Genomic DNA, 24,255 nt, shown 5'->3' with positions numbered 1-24,255 from the left:
AAATATTAATACTAATAAAATACCTTTTTGCAAAGATAATGAGGGCAGCCTGTTCTAAAACAATGAGAGCAAGAAACAAGTCTATCCTGCTTTTGTAGGTTCCAAGATTGCCTCTGAGAAGCTATTTATAATTCATATCAAAAGCTATAAATGCAATAACTTGTATTGTTATCAAGATCATACCTTGTTGTTTTGTCCTAAGTGATTACCAAAGCTGTTTCCTATCAATAATCAAGTTTCCTTGTTTGCCAATGTATGTAATATTTACATTTTGAGAATAGCTGTTTAATAGCCAAGGATGCAGTACAGTAATGTGGCAATTGTGGAAGCCTTTGTAATAACATTACAAAGCTGATGGTCTTTGCCTAAACATGCATGCATTGTCAATTCACTCGTATTGTTTGTTGCTGCAGAGCCAATAGGAAGTATGTCTTCTATGGAGGTGAATGTGGACATGCTGGAACAGATGGACCTGATGGACATGTCCGACCAAGAAGCCCTAGATGTCTTCTTGAACTCAGGAGGAGAGGACGATAGCATACTATCTCCCATGTTGGGTATGAAATGAATAGTTAGGGCATGCCTTGTAAATTATCTAGTTGTGCTTCCACTACTAAATCACTAGGACTCTAATCTAGAATGTATAGTGTTTCATACTGTATCTGTTCTCTAAAAGGTAGTATTTCCTACAGAACCTCAGTCATGATGCATAAGAGCTTACTGCAAAGCTGCTTGATTTTCCAGGAGACTTGTTTTTTCCTCTGGCCCTAGACATCCGTCTGTGTGTCTTGGGGTTAGATGACTTGTACATTTTTGTTTTTTTAGGGTGAGAAAAGAATCTACTTTACAGGATCTTTAGCTTATATATATAAAAATTGTCAACTGGCATTTTAATTTTATATATATTTTTTTTATAAACACATTGAACTTAAAGCTGTTAAAAGCTGTTATTGTTGAATTTCTTTGTGGTAGTTTTTTTTTTAAGTAGAATACTTTTCCCATAATTAGTCTTGAATTTGTCATTTTGAAGCAAGCCATGACCACTTTCATCACAAAAGCTGCTCAAATATGTAGTCTGTGTCAAGGCTCACACGGAGATGTTTGGGCTGGAACTCAGCATTAAATGATTACCTTTCTGGAGTTTCTATACACTGGTGTATTCAGGTATGTTACTTTACTAATTGAAGAGAATAACTTGTAGTAGGACTAAGACATTCACAGTTACTTTATATGACCTGGTACTCTGTTCAACTTCTACTTACTCTCTGAATAAATAAAGCCAGAGTATCTTATAAAATATATTTCTTTGAGCCATGTTACAGGTAGTGCTGTAAACTTTTTTCTCTAAAAGCTGAGGAATGCTGCCATTCCTCCCTTTAAATCAAAACTCACTCAGTTTCTCTTTGCTTCCAGGTACTGACTTGGTATTCTAAAGCAGCGGTTCTCAAACTGTGGGTCACGACCCTGTTTTAATGGAGTCAACAGGGCTCATGTTAGACTTGCTGAGGCTTGGGGCCAAAGTTGAAGCCTGAGCCCCACTGCCCTGGGTGGTGGGGCTTGGGCTTTGGTTCCCCCACTAGAGGTGGTGGGGCTCAGGTGGGCTCAGGCTTCGTTTCTCCCTTCCCCACCCCATGTAATAATTTTTGTTGTTAGAAGGGGGTCATGGTGCAATGAAGTTTGAGAATCCCTGTTCTAAAGCAATTACATTATTTTATATCCTTTGTGAATTTTTTAAATATATTAAGACAGTGTGATTTAACATACCTTGATATATGGAGATGTACTGGGACCTCTTACTATAGCATGCCTGAGCAGTCTAGCTGCTGGTTGCAGGAGCTTATAGAAACTTGGTCACCTCAAGTAGTTGCTGTACATTAAAATTTTGTTCTACAGGGTGCAAAATTTTTGTTCTCACGAAAATGTCTTCCTCAAAAAAAAAAAAAAAAAATCAAAGCCAGAAGTTTTTAGGAAAAGTGGTGTCAAGAATAACTGACTTTAAACCTAATGATATTCAACCTGCATCTTCAGAGGAGAGAAAGTGTTTTACTTAATGTATTGGTAGTGAAAGTAAAAGATTGTCTGAAACCATCCTCTACTTTAGGGCGGGTTTGTCACAAATGTATTGGGGGAGGGGTGTGCGTGTGAAATTTCCTGGGGTTAATTCTCCTGTCAAGATTAGTTGTATGCCCTGGATATGAAAAACACTTACCCCCATAACAGTGTTACTTCATACTATCCAAAGGAAGTGTCTAAATTCTTATTGCTGAAACTTAATTCAAAGGGTTGTGTTTTAAAGCGTCATCTAGTCTGTGCATTTAACAACATTTTGTCATAGTTGGAATTGGAATTACTTACAGATTTTAAAAAAAACATTAAAGCTAACGTTAACATTCTATAATATACAGGTTAAAGAAAGAGTGCCTGTACATCTGGATATAGTGCTTAAATTATTCAAAAGTAAAAAGGTTGGTTTGAAAGTCATTAGTTACATATAGTACATAATCTGCAGTATCCCAAAGTAAGGTTAATAAATTCAGTGATACAGTCAAAGTATTAGCATCCAGTTAACAGGTACCTCACTCAGAAAGGTTATACTAAGAATAGCTTGTGGAATGCAAATATAGCAACGAGTGAAGATTGCCCTTCAGTATTTGAGAATTTAGGATAGGTTGACCCTTAGAAAATACAATCCATCAGGGAAGTATATCAGTTACTTTCCTGACTTTGTTTCTCAATGGCACTCGAGCTCATCTCTCCTGTTGTTGCTGATATCCGGTAATGTGTTATAGATAGTTGTCCCTCGACCACCTGATGGCGTCTAACACCATGAGTTGCCACATCAGTCGAGCATAGTGCTGACCAATTCTTCATTCTTGCAACACTCGCTTGTTACTGGGTTCCCATGGGCCCAGGGCTCCGACGATCAGCATGCGAGTTTGAACCTCATAACCCCTAGCTCTCAAGGTGTCCCAGCTTTCGAGATCAGATGTTGTGGAATGCCGGGGTCCTGTTTTCAAGGGGAACTATGACATCCACCATGACTATCTTCTTCTAGTCCTTGTTCGTGATGTCTGGTCACAGTTGGTTGTCTCTCCGGGGATGGCAGGGGTCACAGCCACCTTCTCTACAGGTGACGGGATGGCTCTAACAAGGCGATCTTGGATGGCATTGTGGTGCAGCTGCTGGGCTCTGGAATGGGGCTTGCTGCTACACAAGACGTGGGGTAGCATCTCATTGGCATAGCCGCACTTCCTGCATCACTTGTCCTGATTCCCATGGCAGATGGCTCAGTTCAGTGGGACACGGTCCTCCAGTCGGCAAACTGGGTGAAGCTGCCCCCGAAGAGGAAGTGGTTGCTGGTGTCCCACTTGCATGTCACCTCGAAGGCCCTCCTCTGATCTGGCTTCCATTTCAGGTTTTCCATGTACTGCCAGGGGATGGCATCCTTCAGGGTCCTCTCCAGCATGGTTCTAGCTCTAAAAGTGATGGATTGTTTGCTCTGCATTTTTCACCTGTGGCACCAGGACTCCCAGCTCCAGTCGTTGCGTAGCATTGCAGGGATAAGTCTAGAGCTAAGCAAAATCTCTCCCAAATTCAGCTTCCAGGGAGCCACTCAGGTACATGGCAACATCTTGGTTGGAGGAGGTCCTGATGACATCATGCAGAGCACTCTCTGTGATATTCTTTACCATGGCGTCCAGGCACATCAGAAGGCGTGAGTGATCATCGCAATGTTGCACAGATAACCCATTCGAGGGACATTGGCATGGCCCTTCCTGTGTGACATGTACACCAGTTCATTGCTGGTGCTCTGGGGAAGAAACATCCACCTCTTCACTAGCTGCCTGATGGTGTTGTCCACCTTGTACGAAGGTACCTTCATCATGGCAGATCCCCTCAGGATAAATGAAATACGGGGGATTAGGAAGGTGTTCAAGGCATTGATCTGCTGCCATAGTGCCAGTAGGGAACAGTTGAACTTGGCCACATCTCGTAGGATCTCGGCAATGGTATCCTCAGGTGTCTGCTGGACACGGAAACCTGTGGGCATGCTGAGATGTTAGTATGCTTGCCCATCATCCAGGAAGATCATGGGTTGACCCTGGATCTGGAATGGTGTCGCCTGGACTAAGTCCCTTCTACTGCTGTCAATATGCAGGATGCACATTTCCTAGCATTGAAGTGGAGCCCCATCCAGTTGGCAGCCCAGCTGGTGACATCGAGTATTTATTGGAGACTCTCTGAGTTGACTGAAATGAGGGCCAGATCATCTGCCTAGGTCAGAATATTCACCCTGTTGCCAATAGGACCTTGTGTGCGAGCAGAATGGGTGGAAATGCATAGAAAAGATGGTCCTTCCAGGGAAGAAGGAACGTATCTGTGAGTAAGCCCAGATGAGGACTGTGAAAAGAGCAGAACTGGACACTTCCTATTGTTCTTTGTCGCACATAGGTCATCTGTAGAGTTCCCCTCCTCTGGAAAACGTCTCTCACAATATCCAGCCAAATGGACCATTTGTGGTTGGAGAAGGATCTGCTGAGATGATCCACTAACACATTTGTATCCCTGGAAGGTGCGGAAATTCCTTCTTGACTCCCACATAGAGCGATCAGTTAGATTCTGAGCATAGGAGCAAGAACCAGACACCCAACATGAGAATAACCAGAAGCAAAGGAACCCTCAGGACTGCTGAGCCCTGTCCCCCATCATCCCAAACTACCCTGTCCTACAATTGCACTCATACATTTGTCTTTAGGGATTACTGATTCTATTATTGGTTTCCAATTAGAAGAGCTGGGGGTGGTAGAACTCTAGTCCCAGAATCAAGGTTATCAAATTCAATAGCTAGTTGGGAATCTGTGTGACCAGTGACACTCATGTGGAGGGCAATGCAAAGCTTTAACCACTTATTTTAACACAATTAGGAAAGACATGCATGCTCCAAACCACATAAAAGGTAGCAAAAATAGAATTAAAGTAATATCTTGTACCATTCCTCGCATATACTCATCCTCTTTCTTGGGGATTTGGTGGTCCTGCTGTGTCCCTGGCATGGCAAATGAGTCCCATGGTACAGATCTGCCTGACAGCGTAGTCTGGCCTATTGGAGGGCCTAAGGTCTGTCATAAATATTCATACAAATGTCAATCTTCCTTGTTCATATTTAACTTCCTCACCTGCCTTATCCTATAGGTTAGTTAGTAGATTAATTATTTTAGCTTATTGCCATATACATCAATTTGTTACCAAGGCAATTGTGGTTAAGCATCTGCCAAGGTATATATAATAAAATAGCCAAGTTTCATGGTATTGTTTTGTACAGAATCTCCCCCTTAAGCACACTATTCCCAATTCCACAAAACTCAGCTGATCTTTTGGCCACTTATCTGTGCCAGAGTTCATAGGCCTCAGCTAATGCCTTATAGAACGCAACCGCTAGGTTCTTTGTGTTACTGATAAGCAAACTAAAATGCTAAAGCTAGCTTGATGGGCTACATGCTCTCTCAAAACTAAATTGCTTTCCCACACGAGTTCTGTTAGGAGCCTGTTCCAGAGCTTAGTGCATACTGTATGCAAATTTTTCCAGCTTTTCTTACATATTCAGTTACTAACTTCCTAAGTCAGCTTGTGCACAGACAAATAAGCAAAATTGTATATTGCATGAAGAAACAGTGTGGTCTAAGGGACAGGATATTGGCCTGGGACTATGGAGATCTGGGTTCTACTCTTGGGTCTGTTGTTGACCAGCTTTGTGATAAGTCGCTTCCCCTCTTTGTGCCACCATTTCCCTTCCCACCCTTTATCTGAAGTGCAAGCTTTTTGTACAGAGAGACAATCCCTGCCCTAGTGCTTAGCAAAATAGACTCCACTTCTCTTACAGCCTCCTAGTGCTACTATTATGTAATGTATTTTCTTATTCTTTGGTTGTGTTAACTTAATTGTGTGAGACTAGCTGAGACAGCAAGAATCAACCTTAGAGCAGTTTAGTGCCTATTGAGCTTGAGCAATATGTGGAAAGACACTTTCTAACCTTGGAACGTGAGCACACTGCACCATTTTAAACTTAAGTCCTCATTCTCCCATCTCCTATAATTCCTTCCTTCCTTGTAGAATTGTCGGTCTGTATGGAATTTTACAGGTAGGGGGTGTGTGTGCGCGTGTTTTGCTTTTGTATTTGAACTAGCTGGACACTGATTTTCTCCTCTTCTACTTCAAAATACACATGTACTAACTGGGATGATTTTGTCTTGGTTAACATGTTTTCATTACTTTTTTGGTCCTTGCTCCCTCTGATCTGAGTTACAGCTATGGGAAATTCAACTATGTACAGAAAAGTGCATTTGTTTATAGCTTTAGAACAGCAGATCTCAAACTGTGGATCAGGCCCCCGGCCCCGTTTTAATGGGGTTGGCAGGGCTGGTGTTAGAGTTGCTGGGGCCTGTGGTCAAAGCCGAAGCCCTGGGCAGCAGGGCTCAGGTTACAGACTCCCTTCCCAGGGCTGTAGCCCTTGGATTTCCACTTTGGCCCCCAACGCAAGGTGGCAGACCTCAGGTTCATGTAGTAATTGTTGTCAGAAGGGGGTTGCAGTGCCATGAAGTTGGAGAACTCCTGCTTTAGAAGATTAGTTTTGCTGTACTAGACAACTTCATTCCAAAAAATAAAACACACTCATGGGTTTGCAGTTCAGTTACTGTTAAGTGGGTTATACTAAAATGTTCCTGTAAAATACGGAGCATTATTTGAGGATAATGGAGATTGACTCAGACATGTGACAAAAGAATTAACAGCACTTCTCCTGTCTCTCTTTCACCTCCCTTTAGAGTGTTGCTTGGGACCAAGATACACTATTACATTAAAATTTGGAGAGCCTAATCATGTACTTTGGCCCCCAAGCCACACAATGAGGGTTGTAGAATGGGAAGAGAGCTCTTCCACAATAACTGTCTGCAAACCTTCCTTGTTCTATTCTTATTTTACTTACTGAGTTGTCCTGAGCCGTCTGCTGGAGACTTACAGATAACTGCAGCTAAGGCTTTACCTTGGGGAGCTTGAAGTATTAAATGGTGAAATTCTACTTCTGCTGCAGACTTTAAAAATTGTGAGCTCAAAAAACCTCTCTCTGTAGGAAGTGATGAGGAGGAAGGCTAGCTTTATTGTTAAGCATGAGACTGGCAAAGCTGGTAATCAGACGCAGATCTCAAAGACTTCCTCTGACACCATTGGTGAATACTATGCTCTTTCTTTCATCTGTTGTCTTATGAGCATTTTGGGGCAGAGACTGTCTTTTTAGTATAAGGAGGCTCTCATCCTAGGTTTGGGCTACACAGGAATACTCAGAAAAACTAATCTGAATGAACTAAAGCTGTGAATATAAACTGCATTTAACTCTTTTGTTGGCATTCAAATCAAATTAAGGCCCCTTGTAATTCATTTCAAAGCTATTCAGAATTAGTGTTCAGTGTAGATAAACCCTTAGTTGTGGCCTCTTCCTGCTAATGCAATACAAACAGTGAGTAAATTGTTTTGCAGTAGATGCAGAAATCTGAATTGGCTTTGGTCACATATACCAAAGCAAATACCAGAATCACTAACCATTACAGGGAGAATTGAAGGGTCATCACCAGCACAAAGTTCAGCTGTGACTCTTGCTTAGTCTCACTACATGATCTAAATTATCTGCATGATTTAGACGGGGAAAAACAATTTCTAAAGGTGCTAGGACTCAAACTACTTTGGGCTTTACAGACCAAACTCTCTATCTTAAAGTACACCTGGAAACAAATGGAGAAGTGCAGTCCATAGAGTGGTGGTCCACAACTGAGGCATTTTACACAAGCCGACTGCTTGGTTAAGTGGATGTCAGTCATTGCATTAATGGCTCTGTGCTAGTACATCCAGGCTGATACGTTAACCACCCTGCTGAATAGTGATCCATTTTAACATTAAACAACAACATAATCAGCCCCAGTCAATATCATACAGACTACGGCTCAATAGATGGATTAATGGGTTTGTTTTTTTCCTTTCCTTTCCTTACTTTTTGAAGGGCCTGAATCCAAAACCTGTCAGAATGAAATAAGCCTTCAGGTTCCAAGATGGTCTGAATTAAGGCAAAAATTGTCTTCATCATCATCAACCTGGACTGACTCTGCCAGCCAGGATACCAGTGAAGTAGGAGAGTCTCCTGTTATCCAGTCTGATGAGGAAGAAGTTCAAGTGGATACTGCCCTTGCTGCTGTAAATAGTGAAAGAAAAGGTACTTCAGATGTCAGTGATGAAAGTGATTCTCAGACTCTTTGAATCCTAGCACCATATCCTCTAATAATGTTTCACTTTTAAATGAACAAAGAGCTCACCCATGCTGTAGGAATTAGTTAACTAATCATGAAAGCCAGATCATTTTATTAGTCTATAATGTTGCCAGTCTTTTTAAATTGCCTAAACCACTCACTTTATTAAAGTTTTGGGGTTTTTTGGAGCAGTCAAGCTTTGTATATACTGTGTATAGAACTAAACAGGGAGATTGGATACTTTGACTAATCTTTAAATTCCTTAACACTGATCTCACAATGTTCCTTATCTGCATGTTTGAGCTATATAGCTGAATATAGAAGATTCACCTTACATTCTGTCTAAGACATTGATGTGGCAGCATCCACTCCCCCACTGTTTTGAATTTATTGAGGAATAACTTTAGCTACAAATGGAATACTTATCAAGGGATGGGAGTTGCACATTGAAATCTTACCCTTCTGCTGGAGCAGCCATCTTAGCACTGTTATAAGCATGCTCCTTTTTTAAAATAAAGTATTTCTATCCTAGCCTTGTCTTCCTCTTTATACCAAAACATTTTCTGCAAGTTCATTTTATAACATAACAGGTATTTTGGGAGAATCATTTAGCAATTAGAAAACCTAATCATGCAGCTTTTGGGTTTTTTTTGCTAAATCTGCTGTTCTACAGTAACTTCAGTTTGACCACATCTTGATAACAGGCAAAATTTAGGAAAAAAAGACAACTGCACTGTGACTTACACCCAGATGTTTATGTGGACCTCATACAAACTTTGGAGTTATCTGCGCTCCTTGAGGACTGAGGAGCCTCATTCCGCATATCAATATGAAGCTGCTCCTGCACTGAGGGACAAGGAAATCTAGCCTGAGGAAGCTAAAAGTAAAAGGTGACTGGCAACAGACAGACATTACCTTCCAAAAGACTCTCCTTCCTGGTAGTTGGTGGCTTGGAAAGAGGTAGTCCCCACATCCAGCCTGCTGGGAACTGGCCAGTTTCCTAAGGATTCAGCTGTTTTGCTTGCTTTTTGGTAGAGTGTTTCCTGTCTTAGCACTGTGGAAATTAAATCTGGAAACAATCTTCTGCATAAGTTAACTTATTTCAATTTAATGAATGAGAATAACCCTTTCTTAAAGAAATAGCTCATTTCACTCACTCACCTCCCAGAAGACAGACAAAGCGTCCAAAAAAAGTTTTGTTTTTATTAAACCTTGTAGTACAAACCTGAAAAGTAAACAAAAACTGGCAATAAACAACATGAAGTCTTTCCTTACAAGGAAAGAGAGCAGAGCAGCGCTAATAAATTAAATGTCAAACTGTAAGCCATTGTCAGAAGTTTACTGTCAAGAAGGAAAAGTACACAGCAAGGCCATAAAAACCAGACAACCACATTTAAAAAACACTTGACTCTGTTTATGTTATTGTTAAATATTCCAAAACAGTTCAGTCTTCTGCAACAACAACCAACAAATTGTATTATAGGACTTTCCTGACAGTCACCACTGGCAAGCTCAGTGCAATATGGGTAGCTACGGTATTGTTGAATTCAATTATGAAACAAAACAGTTTGTGAAAACATTTTCCCTTTTTTATTCCACACATACTGTACACACAACCAGAAAAGGGCAACAGCTACTCCATTATTATTTTTTGTTGTTGTTCAGTGATGTAAGCAGCACTTATAAATGTTACAAGAAAAACCCTGTAAGCATCCAATCCAACCGATGAAGAAAGTGAAACGTAAGGCTTTTCTTCATCTTGTCTCTATACCACCCCACCCCCCACCCCAAGAAAAGGCTCAAGTATTTAAAACAATTTACAGGCGTATATACAAAAGATGTGATTTTTTTTTGTTACAATATGAAGAGAAAAAATAGACAAGATGAGAGCAAATGCATTTTCACATTCAAAAGAAATATGCAGACCTGCTAGTGGCTCTAAATGTGATCATATAATGAAAAATTCAAAACAAAAAATTAATGCTGACTGTGTAGAGATGGGGAAAACAGCAGTGGAATGGAAATGGAATGTTAGAAAGATTGCACATCTATGACAAAGAAGCACTTATGGCTTCAATCACTTATTTTTTAAAGGATGCTATTGAAGGGTTTTTGATAAAGTAGCCAACAGCACCAAAAAAATAACACAATGGATTTCCTAATGAAATCAGGCACAGTTTTCCCTCATTTGACTCCCTCAAGGCAGGCAGTCTTTTTTTTTTCCATCTCTCCCCCACCTACCTACCTACCCACCCACCCTCCCTCCCTCCCTCCCTCAAACAGATGCATAGTGATGTGCTGGTAAAAGAGAACATATTTACTCCAAATCTCCTCATTTTGCTTATGGTTAGGAAACAAAGTCCATCTTCAGCTGCCATAACCTCCCAAAGAAAGTGTGTATTCTCCAATTTAAAAAAATTACAAAACTCATCTTGCCTGTGATAGAATAAAAGACAGCCAAAAGTAAAGCAATTTCTTTCAAGTTTTGTTCCTATCCCTTTTCTCTCTAGAAAATCTGCTCACATGACTGGAGAACAAATTATAAAACACATCAAACTTTAACCTATTCAAAAATGGGTTAAAAGCCTTTTTTCACAGTTACCAAAAAAGGCTTTTTTCAGCCATAGGGACAGTACAAATTAATATTTTATCAGCCCCCTTGCCGGTTTTAAAACAGTGAACATACAGCAGTTTAAAAAAATTTGACTGCTGTATATAACTATCCTAAGTACAAAAAAAATTCAACAGTTTAATGCTAAAACAAAATTAGTTCTCTAAAACCAGAAGAAAATCTTCTTTAGAGCTAGTGCAAAGACAGCTTGTATTCTACAGCAAGTACTCCAAACTATGGTATAATAATTACAAAAAAATATATATAAATCGACAAAATGAGTGTTGGCATCTTCAGGATTAACTTGAAGCACTTTTGGATGAACCGGAGGATGAAAGCCTAGATGATGGCACGTCGACTGTTGCTCTCTTACGAGGTCCTCTTTTTGGTGTAGGCTTGCTGATACAGTTCTCGATGTTGCCATTTTTACCAGAGACTTTCCCACAGAGATTGACTAGACTGATTATTTGTTCCTGTTCAGAGAGGGGAAAAGAACAGAGTTAATATCTTGTTTCTCTTTTTTCCCAGCTGCCAAAGATACCAGTTTTAAAAGCAACCCTATTAACAGAATCCTGCCAGAGATGTTCTGTTCAGTATCTTATAACTGTGAGGGTTGAAGGTTCTCAAACAATCCTATTGCTGCTCAGCCCCCCACCAAATTTAAAGACAATAGTCTGAAAATGAAAAAGGAGACATTGCACAGAATTCCAAGCTATAAATACAGTAGTTTGTCGAGAATCTGGCAACAAGAGTAAAGAGACACAAGTAGCACTGCGCCCCTGTGCACCAGGATGCAATGCCTGAAATGGGGAGCTGGGGCCAGACCCCAGGTCAGGAACCACCACAGCAGGCTCACTCTCCAGTCCCCTCATTGGGCCGGGATCGCTCACTCAAATTTGAAGTTGTGCTACCCATGGTATTTTCATCACTGTGCAGCCCTAGCCATGTGTTAGAAACAGCTGAAAGGTCAGAGTCTCAAAATGTTTCGGACACAAAGACCGATTACGCAGAGCTGCTCCTGCCACCCACAGGTCCTGCTAATAACAAACTGCTGCTTCTTGATGTGTGAACAAGTACAGCTCCCAGCAGCCTCTCTGCTCTGCTGCTGCCATTGTTAATCTTGTGTTCTCCAGGATCACACCTAAACTACTGAATCGCATTGTGCTGATTTGGTTTCTAATTTGCCTCAAATCACTACTGTGACTCCATCCACCAACACTACAAGATTACCAGTAAAGTATCAGGTTGGCCTCATGGTAAGTCAAAATTTACTTTAATTTAGTGAGAGCTTGTATTGAAATTACTGTAAATTGACAACAAAAGTACATCATAATTTACAAGGGTCCCAACCCAATAAATACCTCCCCCCGAATACTCTCTGCCTTTACAGATGATGACTTACAGCTCTCCTAACTGATGTGATCTTGTATTTTCTTTTTATTTATAGTGTTTTGATGGCCAAAATGCCAACAATAAGCATATTCCTGCTGTACCAGAAATTGCATGCAAGCTCTCCTGAGTACTTGGAGCCTCTGCCAGACGAGGCAGGAGCCAGGAAATAAGTCTAGGCTCAAATATCCAACTCTGGAGGTCATCTGGCATCACCAACCTCAAGAATGCAAGCTATATTGTACAGACCTCGTCATAACGATACATCATTTTCAGTCCCCGACACGTCTTCTGTTTTTCCACATGCCGGAGGGCACATTCCAGGCAGAAGACAACATTTTCATTCTCCTGTACGACCTAACAAATACAGATAGAAAACATTAATATGATTCAAATCACAGTCACATCTCACACATGTGGTATACCCAAAATAGGGTTTTTTTCTGGGGTGGGGAGCAGGAGGAGAGAGGGAGACTAGAAGAACTTGCGCTAAGTGACTGGAGTAATGGGATAGCCGAATTAATACAAGGACAAAGTCTGTGCTGACTTTCTTCTCTTCCCCTCCCAACCAAGTATTTGAGTATTTAGCCATCATCATGGACAAATACCAGGTCTGTAAGAAGACGAGGAGGTTAATGAATCTCCCTGGTTCCAGGGAAAGAATACAAGTCTGAGTGATTTGCTGCACCCACTGCTGAGAAAAAAAATGTTCACAGGTGCACTGCTGCCAAACCACCTTGACATATGAACTCAAAAACCCAAGGCCTGCTCAGCATTTGAATGAGACCCCTCCACTTCAACTGTCCTGTTCACCAAGTTCTCCATTTCAGCATTAACATATACTGATCCGTGGCAGGTGCCAGTCTTTGGGATGAAGCATAACAGAAGACCTGGCCATCTGAGGGGTTTAGCTACACTAGAGCCTTTCTCCCAAGATGGGGCTGCCATGAAATTCTTTACAAATTCCAGTGTTTGTTTACATTGAAGCTACTTAAATTCCCCCTGCGGTTCCAACAGGATACAGCAATGTTCACATCCTTTCTTAAACCCTAGGATACTAATGCTTTGAGCTGTTAAACTACGGATGTATTCTGCCCAGGGGTGGCAGAGGTATTGCTGAATACAGGATATTGTTGCAAGTTTCTGTGGAATCTCTCTGGATGAAAGGTGCTACAGAATTTTAAGATACTGTTAGGAGCTGAGCTGTCTTGTCAAGACTGAGGGCAGCACAGCCCTTTGATACTATATTGCATACCAGAGGCAGAAGGATAAGCAAGAGATTAATATAAAGGATGGGATGAGCTAAAGATGAAGGAAAAAGTACCTGTAGCATTTTGCATACTATTAGCAGTCTAAATAATAAAAAACCAGCAGTAATAAACAGACAAGCTATACTGTGAATACACAGCTCTATCAGCATCTTACATTTAATTATCACGATTTCTTGCAAGGCAATTCCTTTGAACAGTTGTTCTACAATTAATTCAAATCATGTCTTGAATGGGGATAAAATTGAGGACTGCTTTTAAATACAGTGTAACGCCGTGGTTCTGCTCTGAAAAATTATTAAACAGCACCATAGGGTTCCCTATTTGCTGTCTCTCTCCAAATTCAGATAAAAGTTGCTCAGTTTGAAAGTATGATAGTTTTATAACTGCTAGCCCTACCTGCATTTGAAAATCAGCTGGGTTCTTCATTAAATTAATAAAGATTCTGCAAGACAAACTCTTCCCTTACTTACACAACCTCACTGGCTTAAATGAGTAAAGAATCTGGCCTTGTAATTGGAACTTAGTTCATAAAGATTCCGTTGCTGACCCCTGAACTAAGAGTTCAATCAGTCTCAGAATTACTGGCTATACAGGTGCCACCCAAAGAATATATATTTCTGTTGTTCAACTGAGCTACTGAGGTGGAATACAGGAGATCGGCTGAGAGAGTAATTTTTTGCATGTTAATTTTTCAGAGCAGAATAAAGCTATTTCAGGCTAATTCTGCTTAACATCGTTTAGCCCACCAGACATAACCAGTCCTTGTCCAGAGGGAGTTTAAAAATCCAACATATTCAGCCTAGGAAACCTCATTTTTAACAGCAACAGGCTGTTTTGTTTTCTTCAACGAAACCAATCCAAACAAGGAAGGAGAAGAAACAGAAAACGTGCTCAGATCTGGGGTTCAGCCCAGTCCTAGGACCCATAGTGTGGCCTTTTGGCACTATTTAGTGATTTTCTTTAAGTCCTAGCTCCTGGAATCAGGTAATTACATGAGAAACACAGCTTAATTTAAAAACCATCATCAGCACCTTAAGTTTATCACTCTCAGAGTTGCAGAGAAAAACTTGAACATGTGACATGAATGCATCCTAAGGGCTCCAGACCCCTACATTTATTTTTTTAAAACCTCATTTTTTTTTTAGCCAATCACATGATTTTTGAATACTTGCTTGGCAATACTGAGTTTTATCGTAACACAGATAGTCAACCTCTCTTGCTGACTCAGTCAAGGAGGAGGAAGCTGAGCTGAGGTTTACCCTTTGTTCACCAGGGATTAGTTAGCAACCCCCATTTCAAATTCTTTCTAGGAAAATGAAATCTAGACCTTTTTTGAATGCGACTCTTGGTATTGTAGTATATGATTTGGAGCTGCTGGGCTACATGGTGTGTTAGTCCTCACACAACGGATATAAATTCTAGGGCGCACTGGCATGTTGTGAATTAACTTGTACATGGCAAACCTGATGGAGGGGACAAAAAGTTCCCTAATGCATGTTAACACAGTAGTGTTTGAAACAGGACTACATCAATGTGCAGTCGGGAACTTTTAGTGCATACCAGCAGGGTCCACATGGGCCAGTTAGCATGCAACATGCTAGTGTGCACTAAAATTTGCACCCCTCTAGTGCAAACTAATGTACCATGAAGAGAAGCCCACTGTGTCTGTCTGTCTAACGCTTACAGTTAATAGAAACCAGGCTGAAGATGAAGCAATGTTTACTGAGTCAGTAGTGCTATAGGCATACTAAGGGTTTTCCTCACCATAGAAAGGTAACATAGGTGCTGGCAAATCTGACACCTCCTCTCCGACGTCTCTAACTGCAACCACTTTCGAGGCTTTTTCTTTCCATCCACCCCCGAGCTACTGCTGTCGTGGCTCCCATAGCGGGCTGAAGAATGGAGGCCTGCCTCATAAAGCTGCCGCCGTTGCCTCAGTTCTGTGTCCCTGTGAATATTTTATGAAGTTAGCAAGCTGGCACCTCCCATGCAACACCGCAAAGCTATGCTCAGGAGATCTCATACAATGATCGCCATTGAAACCTTAATCACACAAAGCCAAACCATTTCTGTCATCTCAGTGTTGGTGCTATTCCCTTGACCTGGTAAGGGAAATGCAGCCAACTTCACAGAAAGACTGGAGGTGCTTTTGCAGTCAGATTTTAACAGCAACCATTGTATCAAACCAGTGGTTCTCAAACTGATACATAGATCCTTGGGACTGTAGAGCACTGCCTTAAAGTCTGGAAGGGAGCTGCTGGCTCATGTGAAGAGCCAGGAGTAGCAGCTAACATGCCCGCCCTTCCTGAAGTTGCCAAGAGCCACCATGAGGAGGAGCCACTACTGCCAGGAGTAGCAGCATATCTGCCTTCACCTGGAGGTGGAGATGACCCAGGGAGCTGCAGCCCTTCAGGAAGGAAAGGGGGCGCAGGCCCAGTTCTTGTGCTGAAAGACAAAGATCTTGCTGTACACCCAGGGGAAAGAGAAAGGAGACCACATTTGGAATGAAGACTGTGTGTAAAAGAAGGCGTGCAACACCTCCTGCGCTGAGCTGTGCGGCATTAGGAGACAGCACAGGGCGAGTCTGAGCTGTGCTTGAGTGAGGAGCAGTGGTCTGGAATGAGCTTAGCAGCTGGGAGGGAGAAGACACTAAGCACAGGTTCAGAGAGAGCTAAGATATTGGGGTGGGGAAGGGGCAGAGGCCAAGCTAAACAAATGGGAAGATTGAGCAATCGGAGGAGGCAGCAAGAGACCCAGAACCAGGACAAACAGGAGACCCTAGGTATTTCTACACTGGAGCTAGAAACGTTCCTCCCAGCTGGGTAGACAGATTTGTGCTAGCTTCACTTGACCTAGCATGCTGTGAATAGTACTGTGGATGTTGCAACTCCAGCGGAGACTCGGGCTAGTAACCCAAGCTCAGCCCCAGGGGGTCAAGTGAGCTTGAGAGCCCAAGCTGCTGCCCAAGCCACAACATCCACACTGCTGTTTTTAGAATGTTAGCTCAAGCAGAAGTAGGGCTAGTCTGTCTATGCAGGCTGGGGAACTTGCTCACAGCTGCAGATTAAACAGAGCGGCTAGGGTTTCATTTTCTTTTTCACATAAGCAGGCACAGGAATGACTGAGATCCTTCAGAGGATCCTGACCTTAAGAAGTTGTCCAGAATATGAACATGTTTGAGAACCACTCTGATAACGGTCAACATGGCATTTCAACAGCAAGCACTAACATTTTTGTTCCTCATTGCACAATTGCAGACTTTCTTCCCTTCAAGGAAAAAAAAAAAAATGCATGTGGATGCTATTAGTCCCACTGGGGAACTGGCTTCAGGTAGCATGTTCTAGCACACCTGAAAATAAATTTCCCTCTTGTAATTTACTCTGAACACTAATACAAATAATTGTGTATGGGGATTTTTTTCCCCCTTAATCTGGAAAATTTCCAGTGACATATTAATATTAGTTTGTTAAATACAATTTGTAGATTCCAGACATCTTGATTACTCGATGTACTACGACCAGCACTACCCAGTTGTCACAAACTTGAAAGATAGGTAGCGATGCTACATGGTAGGGAACAAAAGAGAAGATCATTACATCGGAAGCCAGCTGACATGGTATCATGTTTCCTTTTCCCCCCTTCTTAAACCTTCCTACCTCAAGAGAAACCCTAAATATGGTTCCTTAATCACTGTAGGGAGAAAAAAGGAGTTTGAAGTTATTCCCATCCAACTGCTAGTGCACGACACATTGCCACCGGTACAGAAGCTCTTGGTTTGCCCTATGTAAAAATATTCTATAGCTGTACTATATAAACCCTTTGATGCTACAAAAGGGATGTTATTTTACAGCACCATATCCTAACCACTGGCACTCTGACACCAAATACAGCCAAGGAAGTTTCTTCTACACATGGCTGTACTCAAGCAGGTTTGCTGGGTCAGTGACTGCTAGATTTGACTCAGATTATTACTTAAACTGTGTCATCTTCAGAGTTTCTCTGTGAAACACAGGATACATGAAACAGACTCCTTGTTCTGTTACCTGAGCTCTCCAAGAAGTGCCGATATTGTAGTGAGAGTCGGTCCATTTTCCTTTTTCGCTTCTGCCGTTGCAATCTGATAAAGCAACTTTTCCATTGAAAACGGTTTGGCTATACGTCGCCGCTTCATTTCCTGAGTTAACAGATTTCCAAGTTAGTTCTTGAGTAAAATTAAATGAAAAATAATTTGGATAAATTTAACGCAGAACAAAGTTAGATTTTTTTTTTAAAGCTGTATGTTTCCTGTTAAAGGGCTGTGAATTACGACTTCCTGCATCTGCTCTAGGTTAAGCAATGTGACAGAACAAAACACTGAAGCCTAAGCCTGGCTAAGGCAGACAAACATGCTACAAAGGTGCCATGGAGTGTGTTCCCTACAGAGACAGTTTTATATACCTTCAAATTAATGCTCACCAATACAAGGCATTGAGACAAGAAAAGTCTCAGTAAAACATAATGCTCTTTACAGCTAAGAAGTCAGACTAAGATTTTTTGTTACTGATTTTTTCCTTAAATTTTTGAGTACTTTATTGTGGAATCTAATACTGAAACAAGTACATCAGACAAAGTCCATCTAGGACAAATTCATTCAGATAAATAAAATATTTAATAAGTATTTGGCAGATACTCCAGTGCCAACTGGCTTTCCCCATATTTCAAGCACACATCTTATTAGAGACAGATAATCATATTCAATCAGCAGGAAGGACAGTAGGTATAGATGTCAAGAAACTGAGGAAAAAGACAGAGAAACAAATCACAATACTACCTCCTGAAATCAATGGGAGTCTTTTTATTGACCTCACTAGGATCTGGATTGGGACCCCATGACAGAATAATGCATAATCCATATTGGTTCATCAAACCAACACCTCTCTGTATTCCCTCCTAAAGACTCATTTGTTCTGCAATGCTGACTAGAAGTGAACCAAACCAATCACTTAAATATTCCTTCCTTTGAGCTCCCCAGTACGGTCAGTATTCCCTATTTCTGTCTTTTTGGGCAGGGTCTGGCTTAGTTTTGAGTGTCTTACAGCATCAAACATATTGTTGGCATTTAAGAAATAATAAATACAAAATAATGAATTGCAAGTCAGCTAGGTAGCAAAATAATGAACAGAGTACCACCACTGCACATGCATATAATTAATGAGCCGTGCATATTTTTAATTTTTTACACAGAAAAAAGCTGCTGGAATGTTGCTGCTGTTCCCCCTTTTGCCCACCAGAGGACACTATGGCACTAAAACACAGCAGCTGCTCCCAGCAGATAGTAACCTCTGCAGTTTCATAGATACTAAGGTCAGAAGGGACCATTCTCATCATCTAGTCCGACCTCCTGCACAGCACAGGCCATAGAATCTCACCCACCCACTCCTACGAAAAACCTCACCTATGTCTGAGCTATTAAAGTCCTCAAATCATTGTTTAAAGACTTCAAGGAGCAGAGAAGCCTCCCTCAAGTGACCCGTGCCCCATGCTACAGAGGAAGGTGAAAAACCTCCAGGGCCTCTTCCAATCTGCCCTGGAGGAAAATTCCTTCCCGACCCCAAATATAGCGATCAGCTAAACCCTGAGCATATGGGCAAGATTTACCTTTTCCCAGTTCCGCCTTTTGTCCACCAGAGGGCACTGTGGTGCTAGAGCACAGCAGCAGCTCCCAACCAGCTAAGGAAGAGAAAGAGCCTGCCTTCTTTGCAGTGCCGGCCAGGCCATGTCAGGAGATGGGCTATGGGGGTGGGGGTCAGATGGGGGCTCATAGGGGCAAGTGGAGTAGGACAGACTGGGGCAGGGGCTGAATGGGAATGGAGGTGCAGGGACACATGGGCGAAGTGGGAGGGAGGTGGCTGAATGGGGGCACAAAGACACTTGGGGACAGTGGGAGGGGGTGCAGAGACACATAGGGATGGGGGAATGGTGTCTGAGTGGAGGTGGAGGGACACATGGATGGGGGGCACAGACACATGGGGGTACAGGGGGCAGATGTGCCTCACTGAATGGAAGAGGCCTCAGCCAAGGTCTGAATGCAGGAAGCTCCTTAACAGTCGTTCTCTGCCCTGACAAAAAACCTGTTCCATACTTTTCTCACCCAGGCTCCTTCCCAGCAATTTACTTCCCTCTCCCTCAACTTCCCGCTTACATCTCACTCCCCCAAACCTTTGCTTCTGAGAGGTACAGGAAATACGGTTCCATATTGTAGTTTAAATGAATCATTACTCCAGAGTTCTGTATTAATTTGCCTAGTAAAGAATCTGTGTCTCAAAAAGCATTTTTTGTTGTCTGTATTGTTACAGACATACTTGTTGAAGGTATTTTGAAATAAATGACCAAAAATAATTGAAACTGGTGGGATTATTTTGAGAAATAAAATATGCAGAATTTGAAAATATTGTGCACAGATTTTATTTATTTATTTGGGGGGGGGCACAGAATTCCCCCAGGAGTAGAAGAGGAGTGCTATATCAAATCACAAAGTTGATAAGAGTTCTAATGTTACTGAGTATGAGAATGTCTTGCGATGAATCTGTGATCAGAAGGCTAACTGGAAGTTGCCATTTGATGGCTAAATCTTTTCCGTATCTCAGTACAGGCAAATTTCTTTTTCCATTTTGCAATAAGGGAATGTTTGGGGGTTTTTCACTGTCTTCAGAAAATCGCTTTCATAAACAGAGTGACAGAACAACAGTTTTAAGATATACAGTAACAAAGTTGGCATGATCTAGGCCAAGAAGGCATAGTTTAAAGGAGACTGCAAAACAAAAATGGAAGGAGAATTAAACCCTGTTAGCTGAATGTCAAAAATACCTGTCAGAATGTCAGAAAAAAACTGTTAGATTTAAACCCTGTTCTCTGAATGTCATCACTAGCCAATCTATGGGGCAATAAGAAAATATAGGTTAATTTCATTTTGAAAATTCTCCTTCTCTGTCCTACCCTCCTAAGCAAACACTCTTAGTAATTTCTCTCTCACTGAAAGCACCCCAGAATGCACCATTCTGTGACAGATCAAATATTGCAGAGTGCCTGGTTAAAGTAAGACGACTTATCTGAGGAATGACACTATCTGGGATATCTTAAGTGAACATGGAAATGCCAAAATGGACACACAATGCAAGTGAAGAGAAAAATGTTTGTTAAACCAGGTTCTTTGTGCTGGAGTCAGAGTGCAGTTGGGATGAGTGTGTGGGTAGGAATGGCATATAGGTCGTTCAGATGCATCTTGGATTTTCTTACGCCTATTTACATAGCTCATGGCTGTGAAAAATGTTGTGTCCTCTGTGAGGCAGTTACGTTGAAACCATTGTAAACACAGCTAAGTCGACAGAAGAATTCTTCCATCAACCTAGCTACTGCCTCTCAAGCAGGTGGATTTACTTGAGTGACTGAAGAAACCCTTCCAGCACTAAGGGTCTGGGCTACAGTGACATAGCTGTTATGCTGCAGCTGTGCCACTGTGGCACTTGTAGTGTAGACATACCCTTAGTGAGCTGACTGAGTTCCTCTCTGTGGTGACAGAGTAGCTGAGGCAGATTTCTCTGCTGGACATTGGAGGGGAAAGTATTAAATATTTTGTTATTTAGCTACTGGTAATATTTGTTCACCCTATGAAACATATTTGAGTGGAAAGGTAGTAGTTGGTTCGGAATGGCAAGTTCAAGGGTAAGACTGCGGTAGCCTCAGTCTGGGAGGCCACATTTAAATTGGAAAGAGGATAACGATAAGTTAGAGCCATCAGAAGTTGTAACTGATCTGCGCCTGATGGAATGACAGTTCCACAGATCATTGCTGAAGTATCAGCCCTAAAATGCGTGGTTTGCAACACAGGAATGTCACAAGATGAAGGGCTGGACTTTTAAATACTTAGCCCATCTGACAAAAATTTCTAATAGACTCTTTTCTGTCTGTGCCAAAATTTCCTTAAATGCAATCTGCTAGTTCAGAGAAGGACACTGATTGTTATCTCAGGTTCACAACAGCAGTCAGATTAGTCAAGCATCACAATCCAATTCCTGATCTGGAATTTCAGGTTTCCTTAGAAAAGAAATCTCTGAGGAGTCAAGCCAAAATATAACATGGAACAAGCTACCAACACTATACAGTGCAATACATATAAAATAAAATCACATCAGCTAATAAGAGCAAAGTCAACATGTAATCAAAGCAGATGACAAACTATCAATGTTATTGTCCAGAATTGTAAGAAGACTAGACATGCATATGGCTGTCAGTCAATTCATTAACAACCTGAAGGAGGAATTTTGATGTCTACATAACAGAGCTCTGAAAAGCACAAAGTCAGTCTCTGAAAGTATCTCTCCTCAAAGTGAAGGAACCAAGGAGGAATTTCCATGGCTTAAAGGGGAGTTGAGAAGGTAGCATGGTTTGAAAGGTGGTGGGGGAGGGGGGAAGGAATAGAGGTTGCCAAGGTTATATTTTGATATAACTATATATCTAGATTCTTTTAAAGCTTGTGAAAGATATAACATCAGATTACAAGGTAGGTTTATCACAGTTAGAATCTGCTGAATTTTCAATCAAGTTATATTCATCCAGTGCCAATCTCGTTAATCAAAAGAAACTGTTCTTCAGATTTTGGGACACCAAGCAGAGATTTTCAGTAATCCCTAAGTAAGAATCCCTTACCTTTAGGACACTGGCTCTTTCACAACTGACAGTCAAACGCACGCTTAGGAAGACTCTTTGTATGTAGAGTTTATAACAGCCACTAAAGGGTAAAATCAGGATCCTATTCCATCCACATCAAAAAAATGCAACATGGCTTTGATCTTACCACTATGTTACTTCAAAAATCTGTTTAATGTAAAACAGACTTGGAAGAATGCTACTTACCGAGAACACAAAAGAACTCAAACCTGGTCTGGACAAATGAAACTTACTGTCTGATCGTCATGCTGCTGTTCTCAAATTAAAAATGCTGAGCGTACTGACCATTTGACTTGAGGCTGAAAATGAAAATCTGTCCTGGCTTATCTGTAAATGTCACCAAAGTACATGTGAAGCCGATGTTGCATTTCAGGGAAGGAGGTAATTAGTAAAAAAAAAAAGTTCTTGCCCCCCAAAACTGACTACGTGGAGGCCAAGGAGAAATTTAGCTAAGCAGCATGCTGGGCATGCACGTCAGCCATTTGTTACCACAGTTCAATGGCATGTCACTCAGAGGTATGAAAAGGATGCAGGAAGCTAGTTTTACTTTCAGCTTCAGGTCAGATGGGTTGGTCAATCTACCTAGGAATTTTAAATTCAAGTCAAATCAGATCAGCAGCTAGTTGCTGACGAAGGGTCAGACAGACAGAATAATGTAGCTGTAAAAACTAATTGATTTTGCCTACTCCTCATCCCCCAAATTAGCCATATTTTAATTAGATCTTTATATTTGAGATTCATATTATCCTTGGACATGTTGCCTTAAACAAATCTAGTAAGCATAATACAATATATTGTTGACAGCTCATTAGGAATTTTCCAAAGTGTCCTTGTGAATGATTACAACTCTAACTCCGAACTAAACTTATGCCATTTTCAGACCTATACAGTCTTTGGTTACCACATATTAATTTAGGATTCTTTTCTGGAGTGAAGATATAGTTTTAGTGTTCCACAAATTTCAGAAATAGATATTTTAAAATAATCTGCAAATGCTCTGGAGTTATATCACTGTGTACTACGCATGCCAGAATGCTTGGTTTGCTGACTTTTTAAAGATATCGATAGGGTTATGAACCCATTTTAAACTCCCATTTTTCACCTTACCTTGGCAGTTTTAAAACCCATACTTGTCCACTGGGTGGTAGCAAAGTGCACTGTTTCAGAAACACTGTAGCCACAACAAACTTTAGACACAAAGGATCCTGGAAAACAGACTACGAACTGCCCACTCTGCTGTACAGTACGATGCACCTTGATCCCCTCTTTGCACAAGACCTCTGGGGAGATCTAGAGAGAATAAAAATATGAGGAAAAGTTTGAATCCTTCTTATAGTTAGATCCCCTCTTCATTGGGCACTGCCATGCATTGCTTGCTATGGAAGGGTGATCACATGTAATACTGACATCTCATTAATTTTACCTTCTCCACCATGCCCAATATGAAACACGGAATTTCCTGTGTCCGGAATGTCAAGTACTGGCGGTGGGGGTGCAGTTACAACAGTGAGGGCCTTCAACCGCATTACATGAAAACTGGTGTGATTTAAAACAAATAACTAGCCAGTTTGGTACTTCATGCCACTAGTTTTTCTTTACAGAAATTCAGTTCCCTTTGTTAAAGTAACTAAGCCATTCTAAAGACGGTCAGAGAATAAATCTGCTATTCAAGGTCTGCGCAGATCTATTTTATATATAAAATATATTTAGCATCTAAAAGTATATTACATGCATGCTAGGTAAGACGTTAAAACATTGGAAGCTAAGAACAGTTTAAGGAATTTACTATTACACAGAATTCCTGGTTTCAATAAACAAGGCCTAGAAAATATCAACACACCTGAAAAACACCAAAAATTAACCTACTCCTCACCTGTCCTTTCCCAGTTTTACAACATCAAAGTTCCCTATTAATGAATGGCCAAAAATTTAAGATTGGCACCGAACTCCAGGTCAGCATAACTTACATCCTCAAAAACATAACTTT

The 24,255-nt window shown here is 41.2% G+C and overlaps 2 protein-coding genes across 5 annotated transcripts in view; one reads left to right on the top strand and one right to left on the bottom strand.

Annotated features, from left to right (window-relative positions):
- Nucleotides 1-8,820, top strand: part of DTNBP1 (dystrobrevin binding protein 1) — a 193,562-nt gene extending 184,742 nt beyond the window's left edge. For 3 of the 4 annotated variants that reach the window (XM_043508329.1, XM_038389594.2, XM_043508332.1), the window contains 2 exons: nucleotides 414-557; nucleotides 8,048-8,820. In XM_043508329.1, the coding sequence (XP_043364264.1) occupies nucleotides 414-557; nucleotides 8,048-8,301 (398 nt within the window). In that variant the 3' untranslated portion in view covers nucleotides 8,302-8,820. The remainder of the gene's footprint in view (nucleotides 1-413; nucleotides 558-8,047) is intronic. The other variant, XM_043508330.1, reaches the window with a different exon arrangement.
- A 654-nt stretch (nucleotides 8,821-9,474) lies between these two features.
- The window catches only part of JARID2 (jumonji and AT-rich interaction domain containing 2), a 315,117-nt gene continuing 300,336 nt past the window's right edge, over nucleotides 9,475-24,255 (bottom strand). Inside the window, exons 14-18 of the mRNA XM_038389592.2 lie at nucleotides 23,376-23,558; nucleotides 17,606-17,736; nucleotides 15,327-15,510; nucleotides 12,541-12,648; nucleotides 9,475-11,375 (exon numbers count right to left, since the gene is read on the bottom strand). Coding sequence (XP_038245520.1) covers nucleotides 11,202-11,375; nucleotides 12,541-12,648; nucleotides 15,327-15,510; nucleotides 17,606-17,736; nucleotides 23,376-23,558 — 780 coding nt within the window. The 3' untranslated portion in view covers nucleotides 9,475-11,201. The remainder of the gene's footprint in view (nucleotides 11,376-12,540; nucleotides 12,649-15,326; nucleotides 15,511-17,605; nucleotides 17,737-23,375; nucleotides 23,559-24,255) is intronic.

Source organism: Dermochelys coriacea, chromosome 2, assembly GCF_009764565.3.
Source record: "Dermochelys coriacea isolate rDerCor1 chromosome 2, rDerCor1.pri.v4, whole genome shotgun sequence".
Lineage (NCBI taxonomy): Eukaryota > Metazoa > Chordata > Testudines > Dermochelyidae > Dermochelys > Dermochelys coriacea.
Note: the sequence above shows the minus strand (reverse complement) of the source record. Positions and strands in the feature narration are given on the sequence as shown.